General features: G+C 45.2%; 1 protein-coding gene across 3 annotated transcripts in view; it reads right to left on the reverse strand.

Moving 5' to 3' along the window:
- The window catches only part of PRDM10 (PR/SET domain 10), a 1,096,800-nt gene that overhangs the window by 366,445 nt on the left and 704,408 nt on the right, over positions 1 to 25,947 (reverse strand). For all 3 annotated transcript variants that reach the window (XM_085647206.1, XM_085647205.1, XM_085647207.1), the window contains exon 17: positions 16,747 to 16,947. In XM_085647206.1, the coding sequence (XP_085503332.1) occupies positions 16,747 to 16,947 (201 nt within the window). The remainder of the gene's footprint in view (positions 1 to 16,746; positions 16,948 to 25,947) is intronic.

Below are 25,947 nucleotides of genomic sequence, written 5' to 3' on the forward strand. Positions count from 1 at the left end.
TCCAACCTTTTCGATTCCCGATCCGGAGGAGCGGACGGGAAGGAGGTCTGGGAGGTAGAGGCCTGGATAACCAGGCTCTCGGCCGTGGGGTACACCGACAGAAAACTGTGGTCGCCCGGTGCAGGGCGGTGGCGCCGGGCCACGTTCCGGTCCACAGGAGAAACTGTGGAGGGCTTGGACCAGGTGCCCATCAGAACGTCGGTCAGTGCTTCATTGAACTACAGCAGAGGCTCCGAGGAGCGTGCCGGCGGTTGAAGCACTTCAGTGAGGAGATTAGTCCTCACGGCCACAGCTCCAGCCCGAGGGCTTCTGCCGCCTTGCGCAGCACCACAGAATACGTAGCACCCTCCTCCGTAGCCACGGATGGAGGAGAGATGAAGCCAGTGTCAGGGGAGGTATCAAGACCACTGGCATCCCCCAGTTCGTCTGCCCAGTCCTGAGATAACTGGCACTGCTGTGCCAGAGGGTCTTCAGATCCCTCCCAGTCGTCTCCGTCATCCGACTCCTGGTATACAGGTGGAAAGGTCGGAGCCGGGCGGTAGATGAATGTGTCATCCATCGGCGCCGGATACGGCACCGCTCCGACGCCGGGGTTCGGACTGGGACTAATCCGGGGAACGGCGCCGGCCGAAGGCGGCGCCGGGGGCGGCACCGGAGGGGTCGGCGCCGGCAGAGGGGTCGTAAGGTCGACCGGGATCCAGGCCTGGATCCAGCGGGGGCCTGCGGCGTTGGGGCCGGAGTCGACAACGGCGCCGGGGCCGGACGTCAACGGCGGAGCCAGGCTCCTCCTGGCCACGAGGAAGTCTCTGATCTCCGCCTGAGTCGCGTCAGTGAATAAAAGGGTATGCTCTTCCCGGATCGGCGCTTACTGGCGCGGAAAAAAGAACTGACGTCAGCGCGCGAGGGCAGCGTCTAAGTACTCTGGCGACGTCATTCCGGCGATCACGACGGACGTGGAGCCGTAGACGACGCCTAGCGACGCACACGGGTATTGCTGACGAAAAAATCTTTCTGGATCCAGCCTGACGCCTGGGGATATTCTAAGGTGAGGAATCTAACAAACGCGTTTCTTTCAGATGTCTCCATATGTCCACCAACCCTGAGCTACATAAGATCTCCTGAAGTGCTTTGGCTGTAGCAGTCTGACGCTGGGGAGGGTCTTGTGACCTATCTATCGCAGGGTCCAATATGAAGTTAAAAGCACCTCCCCAAACCTGTGGAAGACTACCTCTCTGTATCAGGTGATTCTGAAGACTGCGGTAGAAGTGCGGGTTATCGTTAATGGGACCTACTAGCTTCACCTCTAAATCATCTTTTTGGCAGGTAGCAATTACATATCTGCCTTCCTTATCTGTTTGTATGTTCGTCAGCTTTCTTCCCGCTTTGCCATCTGCACATAGGAGGACCCCTCGGGCGTGAATATGAAGCACGAGGTGTGGAATGAGCCCTGCATTCTTTGTTTTGTTACTATAGTCGCATTTGGTGGGAAGTGTGTTTCCTGTAGAATAGCTATATCTACTTTATGCCTTTTTAGATAAGCCATAACTTTCCTGAGTTTTTTGTGGTCATTAAGACCAAGTACATTCCATGTGATTAATCTAAGCTGCGGTAAGTCTAGCTCACCCTTTTTGCTCAGTGTTTACTGTGCCATAGATCCATATGAAGTCTCCACCTGTAGCCAAGCCATGTGCAGGGCAGCCAGGAGTGCTCAGTATGCGTGTTACTTCAACTTCAGTCATCATCACCTAGACTATTTACCTTCACGTAGGAGCGCAATGTCTCTACAGTTTTGGCAGGCATAGTAGTCCTTATTGCCTTGCTCCAAAGTTCCTTAACCACTTCTCCAGTCTCAGTTTCTATACACTTAGCTAAGTACTCAACAGACCGACTGGTTATCGTTCTTCCGATGGCATCATCTCGTCACCTGTGCTGTGGCCGCATGGGGAATTTTGTGTGCCGTTTGCGTCTTTCCTTGAGGAAATGGAACACTTGTTTTGGGTAAGTGAAGTAGTGTATTTTCCCTTCTGCTTGGACCCGTAATTTGGTAGGGTACATCATGTTGTATTCCAGATGGCGCTCACCGAGTTTTCTCTTGACCGTTTTCTCTTGACCGGAACAAACTGTCTTCTCGCGTCTTGCACCTGTTGAACGAAATACGGGAACAGGGACAACTCCATCGCCTCATACTTTATCTTCTATAATTCCCTTGCTTTACGCAGTGCAGCATCCCGATCTCTGTAATTGAGAATCCTCACAACATACGTGGAGGCACCCCGGGGACAGGCCTTGGGGCCAGCGAGCGATGCACACGTTGCACCACGAAGAGTTCAGTGAACGAGCCACTGCCCAGTATATAGATTAACAAGGTTTCCACAAATATTTCCATATTGTCTATGCGCGTTGTCTCCGAAATGCCTGTGATGCTTAGATTGTTCCTCCTGGAACACGCTTCTAAGTCTTCAGCCTTGGCTTTGAGTGACCGTATAGCTTTTGTCATCTGCTCGTGCTCTGTAGCGTCTGTTGCTATTATATGTTCGGCATCAGAGACCCGTTTTTTTACTGCGTCCAGCCTCTCTCTGTGTTTATCGAGCCTCTCCGTCATCCTATCCATATGGAAAGTTAAGACATCTATTTTTCCATCGATCTTCGTGAGGCTTCGCTGTATCGCGACTAGTATTTGTTTCAGATCAGCGTCCAGCACTTGGCCTGATTCTTGAATTTCTGGTTCTGCGGAGCTGTGATCCGGTTCCCTGTTTCTGGGGGTCTTCCGTGCTTCAGTTTTGGTTGTGTCTTATCTGTCTTCCCCATGACACTCAGTTTGCATGGTGACTACGTTCTGAGACCTGACTCGGAACACCCCTGTGGAGGGGCCGCCACGTGGCTCACTGCTGCTTCTTGGGATCTGAGTTCCTCCCTCAAGGACAGCACACCAATCCCCTCACCGTTCTCGAGGGTTTTCTCTACTTCGTGTCACGTTGGAGGGGGATACACTGGTGGTGCTATGCAGGGTGCAAGGCGCTACCTCAGCTGTCAGCACCTCTCCTCTCGAGTGTGTCTTCTAGTCTCGGCAGCAGTTGAGGAGCTGTAGTGACTGCTGCTGCGCGAAGGATTCCCAAGTTTGGGGCAAAATGTCTCTTTCTTTTTTGTATGTCGCTACTTTCTACAGTTCTACAACCACATCAATCATGCATCATCAGAGTTGCCCCCGAGATAGCTGTACGCTTCCCCGTGAGTGGTACTTGATCTCTATGCAGGCTTTATTGGCATTGCGGTCCTGCAATTATCCTCGCTGTCCTTATGTGCCGGATTATGCATGGTTCGCACAGTATTGCTACCGGCGTTCAGTGGTGTGCTCCGGCGTATGGGCCCATGTAGTTTCAAGCCTACTGCTCTACACTCGCAGGCCTCAACCGTGCTGCTGCCTGCACCGGCCAGGATCTATATGCAGTTGCCGGCTCACTATTCCTCTCTCCAAGCTATGCTGAAGCTTTCTGGTCGTGCGGGAGAGGCTTAGCGGAAACCTATCGTACAACGGCAGCCTGGAGTACCTTGTTTAAGTGCGAGCCTCATCCAGGGATTTCTCTGCCCTGGGCGCTGCCTCGCGTCTTGGGTGCCGATGCCTGCCTTGGTTTCCTGAGTCTCCTGATCCTGACGAGCGGGGTCCAGCTCCTATGTGCTAGCCAGCAGCGTCTTCACGATCTCCACCCTTTATTATGTTCGGCTGTGGGGCTGCGCCACTCGGATGACTCCACATTTTATTTCCTGGTCGCCATTTTGGCCTCTAGAGGGCCTTTACGTCCGGGACACTTTTCCCTCCCTTCGATTTGTCTGCAGCAATTTCTAGCACCGGATTATCAGCGCTGGGCAGTTTATGGGGCAGAACCTTTCTTTCTGCATTATTTGTGGCGTAGTGGGTGGCAGGATTCTGTAGTGACAGTGGGCAGCTTGTGTGAGCTCTACTTAGTCGCGGCTATCTTAGAGCCGGGCAAGCTCCGCCCCATTCATGCTCCTAACTTTAATTTCTCTACAATGACTGTAAAAACCCTAAAGTAATACATATCAGCAGAGCAATCCATGTTTACATTGCATGTATTTTACTTCACAACGTGTTCCCTAAGAGTGTGTCTTTTTTCCAGATGATGTGTTTCTCTAGTTTTATCTTATAAAACATACTAATATAGTACAAAACGTGAAATGAGTACCCTTCAGGTCTCTGTGATTTCAGATTGCAAGTAGACATTTATGATGGGCACGAATGAGAATCCTGAGGCTTAAGACAGTACTGCTTTCTCACAATGCCTGCCAGTGGGTCATTAAGGTGTTCAGACTAAATGCATATCCATTCCTTGGCCACTCAGGAGAGCGCAAAGAGCAGTAGTTATAAATGCCCATTGTAAATCAAAACCAAAATGAACAAATGATGGATGGAATGCTGAACAAATCAAACGTAACCCCAAGTCACAGATCTAAGTTTAATCCATTGTTTTTTTTCCTCACCACGTCACCCCAGGTTGGCCCCTGCTATACGCAAATCAGTCTTGACCTTGCTCCCTATGGGAACAGCCCAGCCCGAATTACCAGGCCAGGTCCTCTGTGGACCAGAAATAAGCATCACGGGACCGGTTTCAGGGTATCACCCTTCATCTGCCAGGATAGCTTAATTCTGTGGCATGATGAGCACGGGGCCCACGTCTTGGCATACAGGTATGATGAGCATAGACCCACGTCTGGGCATACAAGTCCCACTTAGGGTGACAAATGCAAAAAGAACAATTAATGGACGAAATGCTGAACAATGTCAAACACTCACCCCCAGTACAGAGATCTGGGTCCAAGTCCATCTTTTTTTGCTCACCCCACCATTCCAGTTTAGACCCAGCCATATGCAAATCAGTCTTGACCCTGTTCCCCATGGTAACAGTCAAGCCCAAACTGCTAGGCCAAGTCTTCCCATCATAGTCATGCACTTCACTTCCAATAACTAGCCACCTAGTGTTTTTACTGAGTAGTCTATAAAATCAACCCAGGATTGACTCAAGGTTATGTGAGCTACCTTGAACCTAATCCTATACGCTTCAGTGGCGAGTCCAAAGCCCTCAATCAGAGTACCCTTTATGAGGTCACAGGACTCAGCATCTGTCCTAGTGAGTGTCAAGAGTCTATCCTTGCACTTACCAGTGAACAGTTCCCAAAGCAAGGCTCCCCAGTGTGACTTTTTCATATTACGCCATGCACAGACCCTCTCAAAGGATGCGCACCATTTTGTGATAACATCACCTTCCTCAAATCAAATCAAAAAGAGCTTTATTCGATTTTAGTCGAATAAAATCACAAAAGCAGTCAAAATTTAAAAACATTTGAAAAGATTTCATAAATTCCCTACAATACAAAAATATACATAATTCAAAAGTGCAATTCGTTTAGAGGAAGATTTAGTCTAAAAGATATTATATTGGGAGTAGACATATATGATTAGAGCAGTCCTACATAATTTAATACATTCCATTCTGTTTTCTAAGGACAGTGAACATTAATACTTTTCCTAGCTCTCGATATGCTTTTTAGAAAACCAGCCATGACTACTATACAATAATCACTGTCCAACAATTGTCAATATAAAAAAAGCAGGTCGACATTGCCTCCATCTCCAAAATCTCAGGAGAGTTAGGATCCATCTGGATCTTTCCTTAGAATAAAATTTGCAGAATAAAATCACATGAATAGTTGACTGTGGGGAAAGATCATCAAAGGGGCAATGACATAGCTCTCTAGACCAATTGGTCGTCTCCGGATAGCTAATCAGTCGATGAAATGTTCCAAACCTAAAACGTGTTAAAACATATCTATCGTATCCCCTTGTACAACGTAAAAGATATGGTTGGATGTCATATGTTATTACGGACAGTGGGTGAAGGACAACCACAGGTTTACTCATTTCCAATGCTCGTCTGTTTTTCTCAAGGTGGGCCACGCAAATTACTTTAAATTCCTTCCGATAAATAGAATTCAGAGTCTCTGGTAAGGTAAAGTAATCTGGACGCCCCATATCGCCTAAAATGTTTTTTTACATACTATAACCAGGTAATCGTAGTTGCATGATCCAATTTCATTGAGTCCTTTAATATTTCCTTGCTTAAACCTGTACTATCAGAGGTCCAGATTCGGTGCCAAAGTAACACTGGTTGTATCTTAATGACATCTGAGATTTATGAAACCCCCAACTCGCTGTGACAATTAAAAACAGGAGAACTAGCAGGTACCGCTAAAATAAATCATAAAAAAGCATTTTCGACGTATTGAATGGGTGAACAATCCTGAAAGCCCCAGACTCCCGCCCCAATGGTAGCTATGCTCACGCATTTTGCCTGTTAAATTTTTAGGAGGATTTCGGGGGCCTTTTACACAATTTTTTAGAGAAGTTGACTACAGCCGCAGTCGACTTCATAAAAAGAAGGCTCCTACTCTTAATCACCTGGGCCCAGGAACAAGTACGATTGAATAGGACACCAAAATACGTAAATGTGTTAGTGGTTTCTATTCTGCTTCCACCCACTTGGATGCTACTGCTTTTTTTGCTTCCCCCGCCCGCAAGACATAATAAAAGTTTTCATTGCATTCAGTTTTAACCCTAATTCATTCATAAAACTGATATAAGATGTGAGAGCCTTTTGTAAACCTATCTGCGTGCGTGCCATGAGTACTGCGTCGTCTGCATAGAGAAGGGAGACTATCGGGCGTTTATTAACATATGGTGGATCTCTAGCTGTTCCAAAGCGTTCGTGTAAAGAGTGAACAGGAATGGAGCCAAAACGCATCCTTGCCTTACTCCCCTCTCCACTTTAAATGACGCAGTACATTTCCCATTGGTTCCGTACCAAACCTTGGTACTTGCCCCTGTGTATAGGTGTTTTAAGAACTGCACCAGTGCCGGTTCTCCATTTAAATCAGTCAAAATGGTCCACAGCTTGCTGTGTATGACAGAGTCAAACGCGGCTGTGAGGTCAACGAAAGCCAAATAAAATTCCAGCTTTAGCCTCAGTGTATTTTCCGATTAATATACTAAGCTTAAGATCCTGCTCGTTTGTTCCCAGTCCTGATCTAAAACCATACTGCACATCACTTAAAATACTATTTTCTGCAGCCCACATTTGAAACCGGTCTAAGACTATTCTTCCTGCTACCTTCATCAGAGAGTCTAACAAAGAAATTGGGTGGTAACATGCAGGGTTTTCCCGCTCCCCTTTTTAAAACATTGCCATGATTATTGACTCTGACCAGGTGGAGATAAAACCTTTCGCGCAGCAGGCTTGGACGACCCGTGTTAACAGCGGGGACCATAATTACGGAATTGATTTAAACAAATCGATTGGCACCCCGTCCGGCCCCGGGACCTTACCATTCTTACTAGCATTAATAGCCTCTATTACATCTTCATGTGTAATCTGAAAATCAATTGGTAAAAAGGGAGCGACAGCCCCTTCCGGCTGGTTCCTGTAATCTGTTTCACCTTCTCTGTCCCCCTGAGGGTTATAGATAGTAGAGAAAAATTCTACTCACGTTTTCTCTTCTATTGCCACCTCTATAGTTGGGGCTTCAGACTTAATGATAAAAAATCCATCTCTAAGTCTACTATGAGCATCATCTACGCGTTCTAATTAAGGGTGTACGGGAGAGGTCCCTATCGGAAATTTTTTTGGGGTTTAAAGACTCACACCAATTAGAGCTTGCATTTGACAATATAGGCCCTTCGCTAACAAGGAAGCTCTACATGCAATGGCGGTATAGCACCCTCCCCCTTAGAGCGCATACTGATCGTTGGACACATTCCCAGTTTACATCACAATGCCCAGATTGCTCTCATTCAAGTGAGACTGACCTGCATGTTATATTTTTTTGCCCAGTTTATCGAAGAGCAAGGAATTATTGGCTTGTCCCACTCTTAAAAAACCTGGGCTGTAGACGGCACCTTCTAGCATTCAGGATCTTAAAAAAAGATTTGTCGGCCATAATTGTATTTGCGGTTGCAAAATTTTTAACAGCTATGTGGTTCAGACGCAGCCAATGCATTAAATCAATATCAGTTGTATGAATTTGTTTGTAAAATCCTAGGCTACTTGTTTTACAATTGAATTGTTCTATTTTCTGTGAACCTTTTTAATGTGTAATTCTTTTATGGTCCTAGTGACCGAAATAAAGATAATAATAATAATAATGATAATAATAAAAAATGGTGCCTTCTTAGCCCACCAGAACAAGGAGCTATCTTTACTCAATGAGGCTTCGTGGACAGTATCCCATGCTTTTTCTTTTTAGGTCTCGCCTGACCCAGCGCATGCGCTGGTCTGGCGAGACTTATTGAGAGGGCTCCAAAAAGTGCTACCAGGCCAGCCTAGAGCTACAGTGCATGCGCGCGGGCGCGCGCACCGCGCTTTACCGCGATTACTTGCGTTGTAATAGTTTGCGGTGTAAACCCTACGTTGTAAAATATTTTGCAGTGTAAAAACTATGAGGGAATGGCACGTGGAGTAAAAGTGTGCGGGGTAAAGTGTCCTATTCTCTGCAAAGAGCTCCTGGAGCTTGGTCTTGGAACCAGTTTTAATTGTTTTGAATCTACAGAGGGTCCTTAACTCCTTAATGCCAAAATGGAGGTAAGGGGGCAGGTTGAGTTCTACAACCACATTCTTCTCTATATAACCCATTATTTTACTAAAGTTGGGGCCTTATTAAAATGATTAAAAGAAACTTCTCTGCACTTTTTCCTCTAAATATAGTAGTCTTTTTAAACTTTTAAAATGTTACAGGAACTTAAAGAAGGCCCTAACAAGAATTTTAAAGATTTGGAAAAATTGTCAATTTAAAAATATCGTTAAATCTAAAGGCAATTTTGAATTGTAGTTGTGTGGTCACTGTTTGTCAGAATGGTTCAACAAATGCAAAGTCTTAGAACCCACCGCTGATTCACCAATGCATTAAGCTGGCTCTGTATATATTATACCAAAGTAAGGTATAATGTGCACAGAGTTCCATGGATCCCCAGAAGCTTTAAAGAGGCTAAAGTAGTTAATACTAATGCTCTCTTTTGTGGTAGTGTGGGGAAGCAGCTTATTAGAGGGCAGTGCTAAGCATTTGTTGTACACACACACAAGAAATGATTACACACACTCAATGACTAAATCCGAGACCAATGGTTTGCAAAAAATATAACTTTTTGTATATTTATTTTATAGGACCAAAGATACTTCATTACAGTATAATACATTTTGCAATATCACTGTTTTTCAATGTAAAAAGTGGACACAGTGCATTTTTCAATGAATACAATGTTACCCTATGGGAGGAAATACAATCAGCAAGATGTAGGTAAGTAAACTATTTACGATATTGTGCTTTTGGATGAAGAATCAGTACCAGGCAAGATTCAGGTAAGTGACCTCACTGCACCACCAGCGGCACTGAGGCAGTCGGGTGCAGAGGAAAACTCTCATTCTAGTGCCGATGTTATCCAATGGAGAAAGGGGGGCAATCAAAGTGGTACTACTTACAGGTCAGGTAAGTAGAACGGTTAGGTAACCCAGTCTCTAGGGGTTACGGTAAGCACAGGGGGCCACAAGGCAGCACCAAACTTACACCCTCAAGGGCATAGGAGAGGCCGGGTGCAGAGTGCCAATACAGCATCGGGCACCAAATGCAAACAAATGGAGAATCTTGAAGTCAGAAAAAGGCTGCAGGAGGCTGGACGAAAGAAACCTACAGCTGCAGGGGCTTCGGGTGCAGGGATGTCCATTGGGATAGAAAGTCAGCTTACCAGTGCAGGTCGCAGTAGTGCATTGTGCACTACTATGCATGTGCACAATGAGGGCTACAATGTCAGTCGTATGATAATGCAAAGTGGTAGGCATTATATGTTAAGAGCACTTGGTCTGTAAAAACACAAAAGGCTCCCACCTCAGGGGGTCAGAAACATGTCTGGAGCTGGCAGGCTGATGGGGACCAGTTAGGCACACACTAGCGAGTTGGTTGGAGGTGCCCTCTGAGAACATTTCTTAATAAATCCAACACTGGCATTATGTCTGAGTTTATTAAGTTGAGATGGTGGTACCAAACATCTGGACATTCAGGTAATCATGGAGCTGTGGAACTCGTAGTGACAAGCTCCCAGCCCATGTACTCAGTATGACTTCACTGTGCACTTATAATGTCTAAGAGTGAACATATCAAAACCAAAGGGGATGATGGACGGAGTGTTGAACATTGCAAACACTCACCCCCAGTCTGATCTGGGTTAAATCCATCATCCTTCTTTAGCTCACTCCACCACCCCCGTTCAAACATGGCCATATGCAAATCAGTCTGACCCTGTGCCTCATGGGAACAGTCCAGCCCGAACTGCCAAGCCATGTCTTCCCTGGACCGGAAACAAGCATCCTGGGACCGGATTCGTGTTCTTAACCCTCATCAGGGCATACCCGGGTCTGGGCATACCCGTCCCACTCTGAATGTCCATCAATTGTTCTATTAGCATTTGCACCCAAAGTGGGAAGGGTATGCCCAGACCTGGGTCCCATGCTCATCATGTCACAGGAGTCAAGCTATCCTGGCTGATGAGGGGTAATACCTAGAAACAGGACCTAGGATAGCAGTTTTCGGCCCTGGGATGATCAGGGCTGGAAGTTCAGGCTGGACAGTTCCCATGAGTAGCAGGGTCAAGACTGATTTTCGTATGGCTGGGGCCAAACATGGAATGGGGTGGCACAGCAAAAACACTGGATTTAGGTCCAGATCTTTGTACTGAGGGTCAGTGTTTGACATTCTTAAGCATTCCGTCCATCAATTATTCTCTTTGCATTTGTCACTTTGACAGGTATGCCCAGACATGGGTCCCGTGCTCACCATGCCATCGGAGTCAAGCTATTCTGGCGGATATGGGGTGATACCCCGAAAGCGGACCTAGGATGCTTGTTTCCTGTCCAGAGAATACCAGGCCTGGCAGTTTGGACTGGACTGTTCCCATGGGGTGCAGGGTCAAGACTGATTTGAATTTGTATGGGTCCAAAAAGCAATTACATGTTGGGCAAAAAACAATTGATTTAGGCCCAGATCTCTGCACTGGGGTTGAGTGTTTGACACTGTTCCGCAGTCCGTCCATCAATTGTTCTTTTTGTATTGTAAATTAAAGCACTACTATGCATGTGCACAATGAGGGATACAATGTGAGTCATATATAATGCAAAGTGGTAGGCATTATATGTTAAGAGCACTTGGTCTTTAGAAGCACAAAGTCAGTATTAAAATGCTATGCCGTTGAGTGCTCTAATAAGACTTTATTATCCAAAGTAACCCTTTTTAACAACTTTAGAACACCAAAAGATTGAGGATAAAAACAAGGCTGTAATGCAACGCCTTTCAGTTTGCATGTAGTCCCTTAATGCCAAGTCATACCTCATTGTGCTATATTAGGATTGTGACATATTAGCTGCAAATAACACAAGGAGTAACTTACTGAGAGATATACATATAATACAATAGAGGAGGGCAAGCCTAGCCACAAGCGAGCTATGAAAATATTTACAATGTACATCATGCAACAAAAATCATGTTCGAATATGATAAGGTGTGTTCAAAGTTCAAAAAAGTGTGTTTTTAACATGTGGAACCATTTTACTTTAGCACATCAAATTATACCACCGCATAAGGATGTATTTATGAAATGTGAACGTTTTTAAACAAGGACTGGAAAACATTCCCGCACCCACCCTGATGGAAATGCTGTTAATAAACTAAGACACAAGTCAAGGCTCATGGGGATCCTATATGTAGCATAAATCCTCCTATAGATAGTGCATCATTATAGGCAATTAAATTTAACATAAAAGAGGTCTTTGTACAGCGTACATCCTGCACTGGTGAATGTGACAATGAACCAAAAAATAGGAGGCTCGGTGAAATACAGTATTTGCCCAGGATCTTACAATTTGGTCAAGCAGGGAAGCTGGGATTGATCTCATATTTTCCAGTTTCCCACTATGCAATTTGGCCACTAGATGAGTATTTCTTTTCAGTATCAAACATTAAAAATTAGCTTTAACTCTTAGGATGAGATTAGATTGCGGGTAATCAGTAGAATCTAATCTAATATCGTGTCAGTAGTCAATATTTTACCTTGGCTGTTTTACATAGTGCAAAGCATGTCCCAGGACATAAGAGCAAGCACTTCACAATTGACAGAGACTACAGTTCATGTTTTCTGACTACAGAAAAAAGATTTTTCAAGCAAGATAGTTAATCTTATCATACCGTTAATAAAACTGCTGGGCACACAGGGACTCTCCCACGTGCAAGAGAAGCAGGCTTAAGGGAAGGCCAACCAGCCTTTGCCTTGACACTCCTTGACTCCTCTTCCCTCAAAGTCCACAGCACTGCACAAGGCAATGATTCAAAATGAAAAAATAACATGATGACAGGCTTGATCCATTCTCTCCGGAGGCAGGCCAGCAATATGAAGTAAGGCCGTCATGAATGTTTGACGGCCCCGATTTGTGCCGAGCCTTAGGAACCTGCATGAAACTGCAGAGCATCTGACGGGGCCGCCAATTGTCAACACATTGCACACGCAGGGGCAAATGTCACTCAAATTTACAACACCCGCCAGGGGTGTTTTTTTCTTGCACAAATGGGAATATATGGATCATTTGTGGGGGATATAGCCCAACCTGGCAACACTGACACAAACTACAATATAGAAAACATGATAATTGGTCATTAGGAAGAAAACAAAATATTAGTTTCTATAACAACGATTGGCTTTCATTCACTTTGAGCTTCATATGTAAAATAATCCTACTAAAACTAGCAAGGAAGCCCCCCCACCCCCCAAAAAAATTAGACTGCATATCTAAGTTTCAGAGTTACTACATGAACAACTAAAAGCCACACTTATGGTTACACGATTATGTGAACCAATAAACAAATACAATAGACAGAAAGAAATCACATTATTCCCGAGATAAGATTTTTTCAGATATTGCTACCTAATAACTTTCCACCAATTTGACGAATCTTCACAGAACTTTCTAGATCTATAGTATTTTCTACATTTTGATACAATGTAATTTTCTGTGATGAATCGTTAAGGGGGCACAAAGATTAAAGGGGTCCCAAAACACGTTTTTCCACCAATGCATTTTCTATAGACTTTTGTATTTGACGTAGTGCGAAAACGGCTGAATGAATTCTCATGAAATATGGCAGGATTATATATTATGGTAGAGAGATGATGCTATTATAACTTTATTAAAGTGGCACTAGGTAGGGACCTATTACTTACCTATATCTAAGGCCCTAACACTGAACACAGACAAAGTGTAGTAAAAACAATATGGCAACCATTACCCACTTATATACAGCCATGTACCACTGTATACTGCAAAGTTATCACGGTATACCATTGCCCAAAATATAACTAAGGCCTAACTGTATTATTGGGTTGCGGTACCCTTGTGTCACGCATGGTACTGCATGAACAAAGCAATACTTAAGTCCTATTTACACAGCAATGCAGGCCACCATGCACGGCCCTATGTTGATTGGTAAATCTGTAGAAATGCAAGGCAGTGCAATTTGCTGTTTTGCATTAGTCTGCACACCATAATCTACACTACCACTAAATTCACATCCATCCATATGCCACACCACTGTATCCACTCCACTCTACCACACTCCCCTCTACGCAATTACACTGTGTCCACCTCCACTCTACTCCAGTCTACATCATTGCACTGTACTCCAATTTACTGGATGCTACTCCACTACACGCTATTCCACTCAACACAATTGTACTGTATGTCAGTCCGTTCCACTTTATGCCACTCCACTGTATGATATTCCACTGTATGCCACTTCACTGTACGTTACTCCATTCTACGCCACTCCTGTGTATGGCATGCCACTCTACTCTACTTTATTCTACACCATTCCATCGGACCCCATTCCACTGTATGCTATTACACTCTATCCCACGCCACTGTACGTCACTCCAGTCTACACCACTCCACTGTACACTACTCCATTATACACTAAGACACTCTACACTACTCCACTGTACAACACTCTGCTCTACGTTATTACACTGTACACAACTCCACTCTATGCCACTACACTCTACACTGTATGCAACTCTACTCTATGCCACTCCACTGTAAGCCACTTTGCTATTCGCTACTCCAGTATATGTTATTCCACTCTGCGACATTCCACAGTATGTCTCTCTACTGTATGCTAACTACTCTATGCCACTACTGTGTATGCCACTCTAATCTACCCCACTCCATTCTACACTATTCCATTGGACACCACTCCATTGTACACCACTCCACTGCATGCCACTACACTTACACCACTCCACTACATTCTATTTCAGTCTACGGCACTCTACTGTATACCACTCCACTCTACACCACTCCAGTGTACACCACTCCACGCCACTCCATTCTGTGCTACTCCATTCTATACTAGTCCATTGGATACCACTCCACTGTACGCCACTCCACTATATGTTATTTAATTCAACCCCACTCCACTGTACACCACTCCAGTCTACACCACTCCAGTGTAAGCCACTCCACTCTACACTATTCTACTCTACGCTACTCCACTCTAAGCCACCCCACTCTACTCCACTCCATGCTATCCCACTGTATCCCACTCCATTCTACGCTACTCCACTCTAGTCAATTGGATGCCATTTCACTCTACGCCACTCTACTATATGCTATTTCATTCAACCCCACTCCACTGTACACCACTCAAGTATAAGCCACTCCACTCTAAGCCATCCACTGTACTCCACTCTATGGCACTCCACTCTACACTCTTACGCTGCATGCAACTTCAATCTTTGCACCTCTACAGAATGGTATTCCACTATACCCCACTCCACTGTATGCTATTACACTCTACAAGCCACAATTTACTACTGCTGTCTACACCATTTCGCTGTATGCCACTCCATTATATGCTACTATACGCTATTCCACTTTATGCCACTCCATTCTTTGTACGGTAGTCCACTCTTCGCCACTCCAGTGTACTCTCCTCCACTCTATATAACTCGACTCTACAAAACTCTACTACACTCTATGCCACTCTACTAGGTTCTACTCCACTTGATCCCCGTACACGCCACTGTCCAAATTAGCTCTCCACTCTATGTCCATACACTCTATTGGACACTATACTACACTCTACGACAGTTCCCAACACTGTACGACACAGCACTCCACTCTATTGTATGAGATGCCACTCAAATTTATAAGTTTCCTCGACTTTATGCTACGCCACTTCAATGTATGCCACCCCACTCTACACTAATCCACTGTACCTTACTCCACTCTATTCAAAGCTAAGCCACTCCACTCTTCAACACTCCATTGTGCAGTATTCCACTATACGCTATTCCACTATATTTTATTCAACTTTACGGTAATCCACTCTATGCCCCCACAGTGTTCGCCACTCCATTGTATGACATTCTCCTCCACTTTATATAACTCCACTCTATAAATGTTTGCCACACTTCAAGGCGCTCTACGACATTCTTATCCACTCTATCCCTGTACACGCCACTGTCCAACTCTATACTCCACTATATGCCCTATACACTCCAATGTAAAACACTCCACACCACAATACGACACTTTTCTATGTGACACATAATTAAACTCTACTGTACGAGACCCCACTCTACTTTATAACAGGTTACTACCTATGCTATGCCAGTAAACTCCACTCCATGCCACTCTACGCTATGAGACACCAATACACCCTATTGTACTTTGCTCCACACTATGTTACAATACTCCACTCTACTCTACTGTACAAGACTTTACCTCACTCTACAATACTATAAAACAACCCAGTCTACGCAGCTCCACTGTTTCACACCCTACTGTACTCTATGCAACTTCACTCTACAACACTGTATGCCACTCTCTGACACTTTACTCCTGTCTATACTCACTGTACTATACTGTATGCCTCTGTACAACACTCTACTCAACCCTACAATACTATGGTCCTCTATACGACACTGTATAGTCAAAACAAACTACATAGAGAAACAATGCTATTCTAAGAGATGTTTTGGAAAAGTTCTGTTAGCAAAAGATATCCAGGAAAACAATTACATGGAACCCATCCTGATAATTTAACAAGCTATATAATTTTACAAGTAAAGGCTCTAAATCAGTGTACCTTTACAGTAGATACTATGAGTTAAATGTAATTCAAATCAATTCTTTATTATTTTTTAAATGATCATTACTCCTCCCAGAACCAATATACCTCACATTATTTTTGCATAAATATGCATTCGCTTTCATCTAAAATCAAAAAGAAACTCTCAGTTACAAAAGAGGTAAAAAAACTAAAGTCTTAAAAAATCCAAACGTTTTGTTATAATGTAGCAGTCTGTGCACCATAAATTCAGTAGAAACCATCACTTTGGGTCCTAACATTTAATGTACACCACAAGTTGAATAAATACTTTCTCCTAGCATCACACACACAAGGGTAGAAAAAATGCATGGCTAATTCCACTTTTACATAGTATAAAGACGATTTTTCTTGGGAACTAACTTCCAAAATTGGTTTCAAAATGGAAAACCCCAGTTCTCAAGTTATTGAAAGAACATCCCTTTCTTGATTAATGCACATATAACATTGTAGCTTAAATATCGAGGGAGACTGTACCTTGCTGCTGTACTGCTTCGAGCAATGTGGACAACAGACCGGAGAGGTGGCTATTGTTCCTGTGAGTTGAGTGTGCGTGCTCAGCATGGGGTCCGGCTCTCCTGGTCCAGCAGGACGGAGCTTTCGGATGCTTGGCGGTAGTTCAGCACCAGGATGATTCTTTAAGATATGAGCTTTGCGTTTGCTGGCACTCTTGTAAACCTGTAAGAACATTTCACACATCATCTTAAAACAGCATGTACATGAAGGGCAGCAGCACTAAAAGACATAACACATAGAGAGGATATATACAAGCACTTTGGTCTTTTTAAATAGTATTAGAAGCCTCAAAGTGAGGACAATGATTCGCTTAAAATGCCCTGATTATTGGTGCTGAAGGGGGTAGTGTGCAATTCATTTGACTTGATGAAATGTGATACCCAGGGGAACAGAATTCATCGGAAGTAACAAACAGCACCTACTACAAGTATTCCCGAAACAAGGGGAATAGTATGCCGACTGTTGTGCTTTTCACACTTTAATGCACAATTACAAGTATTTACCCAATCTCACAGCTGCACTCTTTGATTGAAGTCCATCTTGAACATGGCGCTGTCTCATTCCAATTTTCTTATTTTGGGGGACTTCAACTTATGGGCGGACTGTGGTGCGTCACCCCCCTTCAAGGAACTTCAAGGCTCCTTTGAAGATCTGGGTCTTAAACAGCATGTTTATGGCCCCATCAGGCGGGTCATACTCTGGACCTGTCTGATCTTTGTCCCTGAGGAATTGATCTGCATAGAAGAAAAAAATACCTCTCCACTGGATGTACCATGATCTAATCTCTTTTCACATATCAGTGAAGAGTCTTTGTTCCCCTACATCGGTCATGACGGCCTCTCGGATAGGAAAGGCACGGTCCAAACTGAAGAGGCTCATTTCAGGACCATTTTTCAACGTTGTAAACACCTTCGATCCTATGATCTCTGTGGAGTTGAATTACACAGCCTATGAACAGGAGATCATAGGCACTCTGGATAGAGGAAGTCCACTGACCAAGTTTAAAAGTAGCAAAATCAGCCTGTAAGGAGCTTGGGCGTAAAAGTTGAAGTTGTTATAACGAAATCGACAAAAAATACTTTAGAAGCTACACTCTGCGACTATAAAATTAAGGTCGCTAAAGCCAAGGCTGAGTATTATGCTAATTCCATTCTTAATGCTACAAATGGTCCAAAGAAGGACTTTAATAACCTAAGGGATCTATCAAGCAGGTATTGTGGCAAACAGGATATAACTTCATCCCAAGAGCTCTATAATAATCTCTATGATTTCTTTGATGAGAAGATCAATAAAATCCGTAATGAAATTGGAAGTACCCCCCCCCCCCCCTCATCACCTCCCGACCAGACTAACCCAAATGTTTTAGGTGAGATAGTATAAATTAGGGGAAAGAGGACATGGATAGGCCCTATAGAGGTTCAGGGCTGCAGTTTGGACACCTTTGGACCTATCACAGAAGTAGGTTTGTGCTCAATTGTGGGATCAATCCCATCAGGCTTGCCGCTTGATCCCCTCCCTCTGAGGGTGTCGGGAGAGATAGAAGTTGAACTCATTCCTCCCACTCTACTGCTCTGCAACCAATCACTGGAATGTGGTGTTGTACCACCCTTGTGGAAAAAGGCAATAGCTACCCCTTTTTTAAAAAAAACCTGCAGCCAACCCTATGAAAGTGAGTAACTATAGGCCCATAGCTCTCCTTCCTTTTCCAGTGAAGGTACTGGAGTGATATGTGAGTGAGAAGCTGTCCCAATACTTGGTGAATTACTGTCTCCTAAAAGACAAACAATTTGGGTTCAGGCCAGGTCATGGCACGGCACAGAGTCAGTTTACTTGTTGCCATGGATAAGCTACGGATGAGGGTCGATAATGGTCAGCCGACAGCCTTGGTCATGGTTGAACTGTCGGCGGCCTTTGACACGGTCAGCCATAAGATCCTGCTAAACAGATTTTCCACGATTGGAGTGAAGGGCATACTGCTGAAGTGGTTGGAATACTACCTGACTGACAGGTGTTATACAGTAGCACTACCCCCTTATTGTTCAGAATTTAAAAGCTTGGGTCAGGGAGTTCTGCAGGGCTCTGCACTCAGTCCTGTCTTATTCAATGTTTACATGAGTCCACTAATCTCTTAGATAAAGGCATAGCATATGGTGTCAATATGGTCAACTATGCAGACAACACCCAGTTAATCCTGTCCATCAAGGGTTGTCAACAAGAAGAAATAGAGGCCTTTCTGGAGTGTATGATAGACATTGTTAACTGGATGAACCTGAACTCCCTTAAGCTAAATGGGGACAAAACTGAATTCTTGTGCTGTTCAGCTACAAAAATTCCTATGGAACTTCCCCCAAACCTATGGCTTTTCCTTACAGAAGAGAAGATTAGTTTGGTTAGTGCTGCCTGCAATCTTGGGGTCATTTTTTACAAGCTATCCCTGGAGAACCAGGTTATAAAAGTGGCTGGCACTGGCTTTGCACTGCTACGGGGTCTAAGGAAAGTACTCCCCTTACTACCTGCACAAGCCAAATCACTCATCGTACGTGGTCTTATACTCAGTAGACTGGACTACTGTAATGTTCTATTACTGGGAGCTCCGAGGTAGTTGATTAACAGACTATACAGAGTTCAAGTGGCGGCTGCTAAACTTGCTCTAAATAGACCTCGCAGATCCTCAGCATTGAGTGTTTTGAAATAACTGCACTGGCTGCCAATCAGGCAAAGGAGCAGGTTCAAAGCGATGTGCAATGTGCATAAGCTTATACATGGCAAAGGTCTAGTCTGCTGCAAAGCAGGATTAAAGCCTATACCCTGGGGAGACCCTTCCGTTCAATGTCAGGAAATCTGGTTTGTGTGAATAAATTCCACAAAAAACAACAGGGGGTCACACTTTTACAATTCAGGCTGCCCCGCTATGGAACAAGCTACCTTCTTTTCTTAGATCAGCTACAGATCTGATGAAGTTTAGAAAGGCCTTAAAGACCTGCCTCTTTCCTAAGTAACTGTCCAGGATAGTGCTTTGTTTGAAGATCCAGAAGCAGGTGTACTCATCTCTTATGGTATCAGCGCCAGGATACCAGCGTTGTGACAGCGTGTGCTCTATAAATTTAATTAAGAATAATAATAATTTACCTGGTTAATTATCCCACTAAATTTCACAGGAATTGACCTGCTTAAATTTAACAGGGGAGAAGAAATTAGTTACTTATCTATAACTGTAGTTCTCCAGTATTGGAATCTTTCATAGATTCCCATGCTTTAACCATTCCTCGTCATCGAGATGGGAGTCCCCCAGTACCTTTAGAAAGAATGTAGTGACTATAGACTTGAAAAGGCCTAGGCTCCTTAGTTTAGTAACTTATCATAGTCATTTAAAAGTTTGTTTTTTTTAAATTAGATTTTAACTAATCAGGTTGTATCACCATCTAGATCACTCCTGTGAGACGCTCCAGCCCCTCAGTTTTTAGAGCACGAGTGTATAATATAAGTATCCACTTAGAGGAAGAGAGATAAAGGTGAGCTTCTCAGGGGAGGAGGGTGGGTCGCATGTGAATCTATTTCTCATTTTCTTTTATTGTTTTTTTGCAAACAAAGAACAATGCAGTTCAGGAATGCTTCCTCCCATTCCCCCTTTCCCACCCCCCACAAAGTTTGAGAGAGAGGCGAATCCCCGCATAGTACTTTAAAAATGAAAGAAAATAAGGACCAGTACATAGCTCTCAGGCAGCATGAATAGGCTGTACATAGTACACATAAATGCATAAATACTAAGCCATCACACTCTCATCGGCACCTGACATCGCCACCGCGACTCCCCTCAGATACAAGATGATCCACTGCGACCGCCACGGAAGACACAGCAGAGGCATTGCCATCATCCAGAAGGACTCCCTCAAATGCACCGCCTCAAATTACGACACAACACTAATCATGGAACACCTCAACTTTCAGATCCAACTAGGCGCCGAAACAATCATCAGAGGAACCCTCGCCTACAGACCGCCCGGCCTCGCCCTGGCTTCTGCAACTCCATCCAGGACTTCACAGCCCCCTGGCAATTGAATTCAACCAAGACATGTTCCTGGGAGATATGAACTTCCACCTAGAAGACCCCAACAGTGCCAACTCCACCACCTCCTTGCGAATTTGAGAAATATCGGCCTCTCACAGCTGGTCACCACCCCCATGCACAGCGCAGGGCACACACTAGACCCCAACTTCTCCACAAGCGACAAAGTCAAGTTCTCCCACACAACAAAGCTGAACCGGACAGACCACAACATCATCCACTTCACCCTCGACGGCCCGCTTGAGGCTCAGACAAGACTTCCCACCCACCCACGCCAAAACTGGAGCAGTATCACAGAACCCCTTTTAATCTCCACCCTCAAAGAAGCAAGTCCCGTCCCCTCTGATACCCTCGAACTCAGCGTTCTCCAACTAGATTTCCTCAGCCGCCAACACCATTGCCCCCGCAAAGAATACCACCAGCAACAGACCCGCTATGCACACCAGTTGGTTCACTCCTGAGCTTCTGACCCTCAAATGCCACTTTAAGAAGCTCAAGACAATGGGCTCCAGCAAGACCCCTCCAACCTCTCCACCTTCGGATCCGCCCTCAACAATTACCAGAATCGTCCCAGGGTGGCCAAGAAGTAAGCCCTTACCAACCGCATTGAGACGAGCGCCAATCGCACCACGGAACTCTTCAGCATCGTCTAAGAATTCTCTTAGCCCTCTGCTACCGATAACACGATCCACCTCTCCCAAGCACTCGTGACACTCTGGTGAACTACTTTCACCACAAGATCAATGACATTAACAGCAACTTCGACCCCCAACTCCCTGACCTCAACCACCTCTGCATCCAAACCAATGCCTCCCACTCACACCAAATCACCGACTGAAAGCAACTTACATTGAAGACACCATTCCATCATGAACTCCTTTCACTCCGGAGCCCCACGAACCCCTGCCCACACCACATCTACAACCTAGGAAAGAAGGTGTTCAGCGGCCTCCTCACGGAAATCCTTAACACATTCATCACCTCAGCCACCGTTCCCGATCCCTGCAAGCACGCTGAAGTCAAGCCCCTCCTGAAGAAACCCTCCGCCAACCCCAACGAACTCAAGAACTACCTCCCCAACCCTCTACTCCTCTTCCCTGCCAAAACTTGGAAAAAGCTATTAACCACCAACTTACGGACTACCTCGAAGAAAACAACCTGCTTGACCCCTTCCAATCTGGCTTCTTTCCCAGCCACAGCACTGAGAACACCCTGATTGCAGCAACGGATGACACCACACACCTCTTCGACATAGGTGGAACAGTCACCCTCATCCTCCTCAACCTCTCAACAGCCTTTGACACCGTTTTCCACCACACCCTCATCACCAGATTCCAGCACATCGGCATCCAAGACAACGCACTCAACTGGATCTCCTCCTTCCTCTACGGACAAACACATTAGAAATATCTATCAACCTTATACTCCGTAGCCAAAGACATTATCTGCGGTGTTCCCCAGGGCTCCTCCCTCAGCCTCACCCTCTTCAACACTACATGACACGTCTTGCAGACATCGCCAGTACCCAAGGGCTTAATGTCATCTCGGACGCCAACGACACCCAGCTCATCCTTTCCCTCACAGAAGACGCTGACACACCAAAGCCAACCTCTGTAACACCATGACCGACATCATCACATGGATGAAGGCCAACTGCATAAAACAGAGGTCCTCATCTTCGGAAACAAGAGATGGTGGCCCCTCGCACTCAGCCCCTCACCCACTCCCACTAAACAGGCACGCAGGCATGCTTGCAGCCTCGGAATATCCAGGACAGCCAACTGACCATGAAGCCTCAGATCAAAGCATTCTCTGCAAGATCTTCCGATGGATTTCAGTCACGACCAGGAACACAGTCACCCAGGCCCTCGTCCCCAGCTGACTCGACTACGGCAATTCACTCCACGCCGGAACTACCAAACAGCTCCTGAACTGCCTCCAGACCATTTAGAGCTCAGCAGCAAGACTCATCCTCGACCTCCGCAGAACAACCAGCATCTCTCCTCACTTCAGGGTTTTCCATTGATTCCCCGTCCATGAAAGAAGCCTCTTCAAACTCCTCACTCATGCCTACAAAGCCCTCCACAATTCCGGAACCTCCAACATCAGCAACCACCTGACATTCCACTAACCGACCAGGGAGTTCCACTCCTCCACCCTCGCCCTGGCCCACATCTCCCGCATCCGTCAAAGCCACTGTGGGGGTCGTTCCTTCTCCTACTGCGCTGCCAAGTCCTGGAATGACCTCCACCTACGCACCTCCCCTTCACTGGGAGACTACAGGAAGAAGCTCTAGACCTGGCTCTTCGACCGCCATGCCCATCTGACTGAGGCTCACAGAACCCAAGCACGTGAAGACTCCCCAGGGTGATAAGTTGCGCTCTAGAAGTCCTAATAATTGATTGATTGAATTCCTCTTAAAGTGGACACATTTGTAGATGACAGGTATGCAAGAGGATATCATCCCTAGAAGGGACCTGTAGTGGCCAACAGAAAGAAACTTTTTTCTTTGAATGAACTGTGCCAGAGTAATGAGTCGTAGTTCTCTCCTGTGTAGGATACGCATTGGAAATTTTTTATGGTCTGTGACAGATGAAGATTGGATTTCTCTAGGTTCAAAGTGAAACCTAGCTGTTTGAAGAGATCCATGCAGGCTACTGTGGAAGCATGTGTGGTGCATTTAGAAGGCACTTTGACCAACCAGTCGTCTAGATAAGGAACAATTTGATGGTGATGTTGTCTGAGGAAAGCTGCTACAGGTGCAAGGTACTCTGCGAAGATGTGAGGGGCGGATTTGAGTGCAAGGGGAGCATCTTGAACAGGTAGTAGCTTCTGGCTACCGTGAACCCTAGAAATTTTCTGCGTTTTGGATGGAAGGGTTTGTGAAAATATGCATTTTGGACATCGAGGGTTGTCATAAAGTCCCCCTGGTTCAAGAGCTGCAGCACCTCCTGCTGTGTTACCATGCGGAATGATTGTTTCCTGAGAAAGACATTGAGGTTTCTGAGGTCTAGGATTGGTCTCCACTGCCTTGGCTTCTTGCGGATTAAGAAGAAACGGGAATAGAAATCCTTTCCTCTGTGGGCTATAGGAACTCTATCTATAGCTCCCTTTTTTATCATGGTTTTTACCTCCAATTTACGAAGTTGTAGATTGAAGGTTGGGGCATTGTTCGGGGTGCTCTTTGGAGGAATTCTAATGTGTGGCCAAATTGGACAAGGTCTAAGACCCACCGATCAATGGTAATTTCCTGCCATCGGTGGACGAAGTTGGTAACTCTGCTGCCGAGGTGGGAGGTAGGAATGAAAAAAGTAGCTGGAGGTGCATCATTGATGCCGGCCAGTGTCCTTTCCCTGACATCCTGATAATTCCCTTGGAAGTAGTCTGACATACAAGGACTGTGGTGGGTTTCTCTGCTGTTATTGGGGACAATATTGTTGAGTAGATGAGGGGTTAACAAATTGTTGGTAGCTCCTCTGTATGAAGGTTGTCCTCTTCCATGTGAGCCACGAAAATGCACTTTCTTAAATTGTAAGGTCCCCAAAGACTTGTCTGTGTCGGACTTGATAGCCTGGAGAGAATCATCTACGTGTTTCCTGAAGTGGGCTTCTCCGTCATAAGGGAGGTTTAAGATTTTGTTCTGAACCTCCGGTTGGAAAGATGTAGCCTTACACCAACCTTGATGCCTTAGCACTGCAGCACCTGCTAATTGCAGCAAACCCTTAATGGCAATATCCATGGCGCAGTCTATTACTTCACAGGATGCGCTCTTACCTACATGCAAAACCTTCTTGGCCTCTGCTTTGACATCCTCAGGTAACTGGTTGATGTACGGAGCAATGTCCAACCACATCTGTCACTCGTACTTTTCCAGAGGTGTAAAAAAGAGTTGGCTGCCCTGACCATTAGTGCTGACATTGAGGAAAAACCTTTCCCAATATTGTCATGGCACCTACCCTCTCTATCTGTAGGCACAGAGATAGGTGCAGAAGGATTCTTGGAGCGGCGCTGGGCTGCTTGGATGACAACGGAATGCTGTTTAGGGTGCCCACTAAAACATGTGGAAGCATCTTCAGGTACCTTGTAGTTTTTGTCAAGGCGCAGTAAGACTGCCACCCCCGAAGCTAGGGTCTTCATGACCTTAATGCCTTCATCCCCAATATGATCGATAACGGGCTTAGCCCTGATAGTTTCACTAAACGGCTCCTTAAAGTCATATAGAAAACAATGTGTTTGTTTTGTAGTCATTGGGAGATGTAACTCGTGCAGGTTGCGAAATCCTCCAATATCCTCTGGAGGAGAATCTGCCAGACGCGGTGTTGGAGAAGTGGTATCATATAATCATCCCATTGGGTAATAGTGTCAGGTAGCTCACCCTCTTTCCTGTAATCTACTGAGGATGTGTGATCCTGGAAGGTAGCTATTTGCAGGGTACACGGAAGTGTTGTAGACAATAGTGGTGGTGTAGGCAATGATGGTCAAGCTTGCCTAGACGGAGTCCTTGCTGCTGGAGATCGAGGTCTCGTGGGCGGCGCTGATGGACGGAAGCGCCAGAGGTAATCATTAAGCATGAACTGTAGGTTAGATACCATAAATTAAGGTAGAGAGACCATTTCCTACTGATACGCTCTATGGTAGTGCTCTGCAGGAGCATAATAGGTTTGCTCATAATACTCCTCCTCAAGGTCCTCTGGTTGACACTTGACATGCAATTCGAAAGGGCTGTGTGCCAAGCCAAAGGGACCCTCTTCATCCGAGTCATCTTGATCCAATAGATGAGAGGGCAATAAATGCTACACTACAGGGAGAAGTAAGTGCAGGAGTAATGAAAGGACAGGTTTTAGTATTTTCTGATATCTGTCTCGTTGGCCAGGCCATCGTCTCCGAAAGCTTATCCTTTGAAGACAGTGATATCTTCATCGACAGTGATGTCTTCGATGACAATGGTGTCTTCGTCGACAGGAGTGCTGTCAACGGCGGTGCCTTTATAGAGATGACTATGTTAGGCGTGGACGGTATAGGTGTTTGACTCATCGATAATAAGGTCGTCGTGGGGAGCAATGATGCAGTTGAGAGTGAAAGTAATGGTGGTGAAT

Source organism: Triturus cristatus, chromosome 3_2, assembly GCF_964204655.1.
Source record: "Triturus cristatus chromosome 3_2, aTriCri1.1, whole genome shotgun sequence".
NCBI classification, from domain to species: Eukaryota; Metazoa; Chordata; class Amphibia; order Caudata; family Salamandridae; genus Triturus; species Triturus cristatus.